Here is an 8,046-nt window from a genome sequence, read left to right as displayed (position 1 = left end):
AACGACGTAAGTCGAATTTACTTGTCTCCGAATCTACTTGTCACTAGGCTAAACCATAAATTAACCATTCCCGGTTCTGTATTTTATTTATTAATGCATTTTTAATAATATATGGTTAATAAGAATCTATTTTAAGCTTACAAACAAATAAATTTTAGTTTTTAATATAGTACAGAAAAAAGTAATCTAAATTTACAAATGTATGTACTGTAAATACAGTACATACTTGTAAATGTATATATTTTAAGGTTTAATGTTATATATTTTAATATTACAAAGGGAAGGATGTGATTTTATGTGCTTTAAATGCTTTTCTAGTGACATTACGACTTCAATATTTTTGGCGGACAGATGTAAAGTCGAATAAAATGACTTAAACTTGATTTTTATTTTTCCATATACTTTTTTGTCAAACAACATATAACCAGGAACGACATAACTCAAAACGACGTAAGTTGAGGTATACCTGTATATATTAGTCTTTTATCAATTGCTTTTATATTATTAAGTAATTAAAAGATATTTAACAAATAACAAACAAAAATATATAACTTCTAAGAACAGATTAATTTGACAACTTGATAAAGGTAGAAATGGAAAATAATTTAAGACATTTTACAATTAGTACTTGTAAATTATAAAATTTTGTGAAAATGTAAATAAATTAAAAGCTTAAACCATGAATTTGAAACCATGATTGATAAATACAGTGGAGCAAGATCACACTTGTGTTCTAGTTTTGAACAGTGCTTCATGTGAGAGCATTTAGTGCAGGGAATTGGATTAAGTGCTCTCAAAGCTGTTTGAAAGAAGATAATATAAAAACCTTGATGACAATCATCTTAAATGGCTCATCAATTTTTCAGTTTCCAAATGAAAGGCTATTGGAGCATTTGAATGTATAAAAGAAGGAAGAAAGAAATAATCTTTTTAACTTGTAACATTCTTATCTATTAGACTTTAAATTAAGATTTGTATTATTGTAAGAAATTTGAATTAAACTCAATCATAAATATATATTTAGTTATAAGAAATAAATGATTATCAGGAAATAGATTTCTTAAGATAAACAACTTCCAACAACCTAACACTGCATTGAATAATAACAATTTTTGTGGATTTTCGTTTTCGTGGATTGTTAGATTTCTTAAATTTGAATCTTAATTCTTTGCATTTGACTCACATTCCTGTGATCAATGAGTCAAAATTACTCAGAATATCTTATGTCTAGTGTAATCGCTGATTAACAGCCAGGCATTCTGCACTCTTGTCATCATTCTCTGTTCCCTGTTTTCTTTTTGAAGGAGTTTCTTAAACACTTGCACCAACCTCAAAAAACCTTTATCATCACATATTTAACATCCTTTTTTTTAACCATTCCATGCTCCCTAAATTTCCCTTCTTGTCCTGCATGTTGCCTATAGAATCACCTGGTAAACTCCGCAAGGCACATGATCTGTGGTTTTAGACAAAAGATGAATGAAACAAAGGGAAGGATAATGAATAGTCAGTGAAAATGTGTAACTTGACAAACAAAGGTTTATTTGAAACGAAAAACACGGTACAATATTAATACAAATACACAGTTCAATAATAGAAACTGATAGCGTCACAATAATAATATTGCTAGATATTACTCCTTCTAAATTTCCTTCCTAACATGAGGCCCTGCTTTTCCCGACAAGCGGTATAAATCTGATGACAAAAATTTTCACAAGAAAAATTTGGGAAACAGAGTACCCAATCAACTTACAAACGATACAACTGTTGATGATCTTTACACAATAGTTAGTCCTCTTCCTTTTTCGTTATTTCTTCAATGGAAACAGATTTTCTTTCAGCACTGTAACTTCCTTAACCCTGGTGATGGTTGACTCTCCTCTCTGCTACATATCTTCTTCCATCCACAGTGCACACTCACGAAAACTAAAATTAACATTATTTTAAGATAAGCGACTTGACTTAACTTACAAACAAGAACATAACTAGTGACATTGCTAGTTAATGTTCTTGTCCCATGACCTCTTTTAGTCAATTTGGCTACTTCCAGTGCCATGCTCTGTTCTCTTTTTTTACTCTGTTCCACAAGTAGTACCACTGGTGCCCACAGCTCCACTGGTAGATGGCTTTGCTTGATGCTCAAAGATTGAACCTCGTTTATAAAATCTAACTTGAAGTGCATTCCCTATTTTGTTTGCAGCATATTCATACGGCGACTTTTTGGAAAATAGTAATTGGTGAAGTAAATGGCAGCTGCGATAGATGTTTGCACCTTCTGCACAATTGGCAATCTCTTCCAGAGCAAATAGGTCTGTGACAATCCGAAGTGTTTCATCAGCATCCAGTCTCATATTTATATTATTTCGCCTACTAGATGCCTGTTTATGCAAAGACTTTTCAAAGTCAGTGACACACACAGAACCCATCACTGGTATCATGTCATCAAACCTTCCATAGGTGCATATGAACGGAGGTGTATAGATGTTAGTGATTACAGTTGTAAAATCTGAAAATTTCCTTATTAAACTACTCCTACTTGTCTTCACCAATTCTGCTCTTTTTTTAGTACCAATAGGTGCTGTGCCTATGATGTACATAAACTTATTGACTAGTTTATATGCATTTCTGTCTAGTACTCCTAGTTTCTTGAGCCAGTAAAAAGTGTTGAAAATAATGTCGGCAGCTGCTATTTGTTGCTGGAACAGGCTGGCCTCCTGTACTTCCAGTCCAGCTACTAAAAGTTTTGCTTCATTCACTGCAGTTTGGACCAGAGAGTTATCAGGCACATTAATCTTATCTATGAATGCACTATCCCGTTTCTGTGTATGGTAAGCAATGGCAGTGGAGAGTAAAAGGAAACCACGACCATTGAAATTCCTATCATCTTCTCCTGGTAGTCTTATTGCTTCTTTTCTGAATGTGGCCTGTCTCTTATCAATGGGTACTCTTCCAATGTAATCTAGTGTTGGATTTTCAAGCCAGAATATAAAATCATCCACATAAGCAGGACATGGTTTTTTGACTGCACCACCACTAGCTAATCGTTTTGCCCTTTGCTTTTTCATTATCTCTAACATCTTGTTTAAGTATGTTAATACAGACTGGTTAGCAAACACTTCTGCAACTGTCCTACCTTCTATTGCTAAGAATTCAGGATAGTTAAGTTCCTGTCTTAAATTTTTCCTAAAGGCAGTGGCAGCAGTCTTATATTTTCTTAGCGAGTCCTTTGTGCCTACCTCACCATTCACAAAGTTCTCATATATCTGGTCTAAGGGTCTAGTTATGTCATCGGTGAGAGCATTAGTTGCTGCATTAAAGAATGTTGGACTGTGTAGCCAGAGCATACCAGCAGTTGGTGCAGCACCTCGAGAAACAAGGTTAAAGTAATCACCCAAGATTGCACTTCTTTCCTTGTATGGGCAACCTGCCATTCTTTGAAAAAAACTATTGCATCGAGGTACATGTGTTAGCAGAGATGGGTAGTATGTGATAGTAGTGCTGGCTCCAGCATCTTTGGCAATCTTCAAAGCATCAGCATAACTTCTAACAGGAATATCCTTATCTGCCATCTTAAATATGTTGGTAAAAGCTTCAAAGATTTTTAGGGAAAGTACTGTGAAGTTAATAATGATGAGACTTGATTATTGTCTTGTATTATTTTTATATATTTGTGTTCTACCTTTGTATTTCGTAGAAATCTTTCGTTTATCACAGTGTTTTACGTAAACGATGACTTGAGTTTCTTCGAGAGAAAAACGTGTTCTTACATCCGTTACACGCACTTTTGTACCTCCCGCTAACCCACGTGACTGTCCCACGTGATCTTGTCACGGACCCATCGAAACTCAGCCATCAGATAACAGGTGGTATCGAGGAAGGAAACGGAACAGGATCTGTACAAAAACATACGCGCGACGCGACATAAACGGAAAACAATAAACAAAAAATATATATATATTACATAATAGCCACGAAGTGCTACATATCTCCCTTGGAACACATTAACTACCGTAGTGTAATCTACGGAAGTCAATCTCTCGATGCCTGAAATTATACGGCTCCCTACTTACACCTTTAACAGCGCTATCCCTATGCAAATCGACGTTGCCAACATCCTTTGCTCTAATGTCACTGTACTACCTCCCATCCTGATTCTCCTCTTCATCCTCTATTTCATGATCCCTAGATTCCCTCTTGCTTCCCCTTTTTCTTTCCCCGTACCTGGCTCTTTTTGCCGGTTGCCCGTAGCATATCTTCATACGATCAACATGGACAGTCTCCCTGTCCCTAAAGCTACATCCTTCCACACAGTACGTAGTAGGGTTCACAGCTTCTATGATACGAAAAGGTCCCTTGTATTTATCCGCGAACTTGTTTTTCTTTACCCCTTTTCTTTTTAACCACGCCTTTTGTTCCACCACAAACTTCTTTAACTTCCCTCCCTTACTCCCGTACTCTCTTCTTTTCTCGTTAAATTGGGCAGCGCGTTTCCCTGCCGCCTTCCTTAGAGCACGAAGTTTAGTAATGAGAAACGTTCTATGCTCGTTAGTCGTTCTTTCATCAATGTGTTGTTCGAAATTTGGAATGCGGGGGTCTATTCCATATAAAAGGAACGCCGGCGACACGCCAATTGCCGACTGGTGAGAGTTATTATAAACGAAACATGCCGGATAAATTATCTCGTTCCAATCCGCCCCTCCCTTCTCTGAGGACTTTGATATCATCTCTATTAGTGACTTGTTAATCCTTTCACATAACCCATTTGAGGACGGCCTATATGCTGTAGTAATGTTTCTCTTGATCCCAAGCCACTTACAACAATCGGAAAACAGGGATGAAAGGAAATTTGTTCCCCTATCCGAGATGATAACTTCGGTGGCACCATAACGGCAAATTATTGCGTTAAAAATTGCATTGCTAACCGACCATGCTGTTTGATCTCTTAAGGGATGAACCTCTACAAACCTAGTGAAGATATCAATAATAACAAGGATAAAACTATTCTCCCGACTCGTCGTACTAAGGGGCCCTATAATGTCGACGGCAATCTTTTGGAAAGGGGCATTAGCGACCTCATTCTCCTGAAATGGAGCCTTCCCCTTGTGGAGATTGTGCCTCTGACACCTTTCACATGACCTAACGACTTCCTCCACCTTATCTTTTAGATTTCGGATATAATACCGTTTTTCGATGTTCTTCATCATCTTCCGTAACCCCCAATGCCCTGCCAGGCTATCATTATGAATTGCCTTAATCAACTCCTTGACAATTTCTTCCCCCACACATATCTGACTGGAACACTGGTCGCGGGCTCTAAAATATCTTTGCCTATATAAGCATTCGTTCACTACTACATACTGGGGCATCCTACTTCTTATGTCGTTAGCATCAGGTGTTCTCAATAGATCCCGTTTAATGGGTCCAAAAAATTCGTCTCTGTCTTGTGACAAACGTATTTCGCACTTATCAGGAACAGAAGGATTCGTAGACCCTACCTCTACATGGTATACTCCATCAACATTTCTCGATAAAAAATCAGCAACCTTATGGTTCACGCCCTTAACATGTTGCATCTCGATGTCGTAATCCATGAGCTCCACCACCCACCTGATTAAGCGATTGCTTCCGTTTTTGATGTTACTAAGAAAAACCAGTGGTTTGTGATCGGAGAGAATTATTGTCCTTTGCCCCAATATTAGAAATTTAAAATGTCTCAAGGCCATAATTATTTTTCTCCCTTTCTCTATGGTGGAATAATTAACTTCAGCCCCCTTGAAACCTCTTACTGAAGTAGCCAATCGGTACTAACCACCCTTCTCTGCGTTGCTCGAGCACTGCGGCAGCTATTATCTTAGAAGCATCAGTGTGTAAGAAAAAGGCTCATTAAAATCGGGGTGTGCTAATAATGGCAGCTTGGCGATGGCCTCCTTCAACTTTTCGAATCCCCGTTGGCACTCTGGGCCCCACACAAATTTTCTCCCCTTTTTTGTTAACTCGGTAAGAAGCGTTACAAAGTCAGCAAAAGACGGTATGAAATTTCGAAAAAAACCAATCGCGACAAGGAAATTACGGACACCTTTGACACTCTCACCATTCTTATGGACTCGACGTTACTTGGATCCGGATGCACCCCCTTCCTATTAATTTTGTGCCCTAGATAATTCACCTCTTCGGCCAGTATCTGGCACTTCATCGGGTTTAGTTTAAGGCCTTCGCTATCCAGGGTATTTCTTACGCGGTCGATCAATTCCAGGTGGTCCTCTAAAGTTTGGGAAAACAATACAATGTCGTCTTGAAAAACGAAACAAGTGTTCTCCACGAATTTAGCCAAAATTTTCGCCATGATATATTGAAAAAACCTCCCACTGTTTTCCCCCTTGAGGCATCCCGCAAAGCTAGTACTTACCCCAAGGTGTGGAAAAGGCAAAAACATGCCTCTCCTCGGGATCCAAGGGGATTTGAAAGTATCCCGCCTTTAGGTCTAGGACAGAAAAGTATTTATTCCCGTTAAGCTGGGACAATATATCATCGATTCTAGCTATCGGGAAAACTTGCGTTTTCGTTATTTCGTTTACCTTTCTTAAATCTAGGGTGATGTGGAGCTCACCAGAGTCCTTCGGAACCACGTGTATCGGGGAATTCCACTCTGATGTGCTCTGTTCGCATATCCCCACCTTAAGGAGGTCATTAATTTGCCTTCTGAGTCCTGGCAAGTAGCTATAAGGGATACGGTATTGCTTCACATTAATTTAGCGTTCTGAAATCAACTCAAGACCAACTCAAGGGAATGCGTGTAATCCTTGATTCCCGATAACTCGGAAATATCGTTAGCTACAGCATTTGGATACCTTTTTAACACATCGATCACCCTTTCCTTAACTCACAATCAAGATGGTCCAACTTCCATAATCCCACCTCGTTATCTAGCTCCGTATTTATGTTAATGGAGAAGTCCCCTTCTCTTCTCGGGTTCGGATTAATCACAATTAACCTAATCCCAGTTAGCAGTGTAGTGCTACAGCACTAATTGTATTGTACACAAATGTAATGTCTTGTTTCGGTTTATCTCGTATCAGATTATGGATCCGTGTATGTAAAATTTTCGTTCATGTCGGAAAATCANATTTGACATTTTAAAATTAGTTCATTCTTATCGAATGTTTGTTTATGATCGATTCTTCGGTTGCTTGGCAACGTTCTATGTAAATGTACAGTTGTCAATTCAGTTTAATATTTATTTCTATTATTTCTATATATAGAATTTAAATTACCATAAAATAAGTGTAAATAATTTTCCAAATACAAAAATATATAAATTAAAGTCAATTATTTAACTTTTTGTTCATTTAATTATATAGGCCTAATTATATAATTAAATGAATAACGAGCAATTATTTATTGTGACATCGTCACAATTCCGGGCTACAATTTTTACACAATACTCTCCAGCTGAAATTAGTACTGTAATGTCTTGCACCTGTATATCAAACTTTTCCGTTAGCAACAGAGTAGTGCTTGTCATCTATCTAACTCCTTTCAGGTAATAAAATTTGAATTGAACTAACATGACTTTCGGTTTGTATCAGAAGTTCGTATATACTTAATCAGGGCCTACTGTCCCTAATCTTTCCAGATCTGGCCTAAACAAGGACGACACAAAATTGCGAAGCGTCCTTATTAATCCAGAAATTTTCGGGACGATTTGTTCTGGATATATCGAACTTCGTCCTACCACCAGGCCAGTCCTTCATCATTATTATTCATCATCGGTTTAGCAAGATCTTCGTTATGGAACTGACTAAAGCCATGACGCACATGAATTTTTTTTAAATATTAGGTAGTCAGTTAATTATAACTAACAATAATGAAATAATAATTAAAACTCTGGTTTTTACATCGAAACCGAAACTTAATCTAAAATTTAAAATAAAACTAAAATTATTTAATTAATTAATGTAAATTACAATTAAAATTTAAATCAAATTAAATGAAACATATTTCGGAAAATGTGGATAAAATACTTTTGTCCGCCTTGATTGATTCGGT

General features: G+C 37.1%; 2 protein-coding genes across 3 annotated transcripts in view; both read right to left on the bottom strand.

Moving 5' to 3' along the window:
* LOC111614594 (IQ and AAA domain-containing protein 1-like) overlaps window positions 1-8,046 on the bottom strand; it is a 97,325-nt gene that overhangs the window by 80,327 nt on the left and 8,952 nt on the right. The gene's annotated exons all lie outside the window — the stretch shown is intronic.
* Window positions 1,562-3,772, bottom strand: LOC111614595. The gene is made up of 2 exons (XM_023355965.1): window positions 3,723-3,772; window positions 1,562-3,621 (listed from the first exon to the last, which is right to left on the bottom strand). The coding sequence occupies exon 2, from the start codon at window positions 3,567-3,569 to the stop codon at window positions 2,073-2,075; it is 1,497 nt and encodes a 498-aa protein (XP_023211733.1). The 5' UTR covers window positions 3,570-3,621; window positions 3,723-3,772; the 3' UTR covers window positions 1,562-2,072.

The sequence above is a fragment of the Centruroides sculpturatus genome, unplaced genomic scaffold (genome assembly GCF_000671375.1).
Source record: "Centruroides sculpturatus isolate CEXI.00-Female unplaced genomic scaffold, Cexi_2.0 scaffold768, whole genome shotgun sequence".
Taxonomy (NCBI): domain Eukaryota; kingdom Metazoa; phylum Arthropoda; class Arachnida; order Scorpiones; family Buthidae; genus Centruroides; species Centruroides sculpturatus.
The sequence above is the reverse complement of the archived record's forward strand: the minus strand, read 5'-3'. Positions and strand labels throughout refer to the sequence as shown.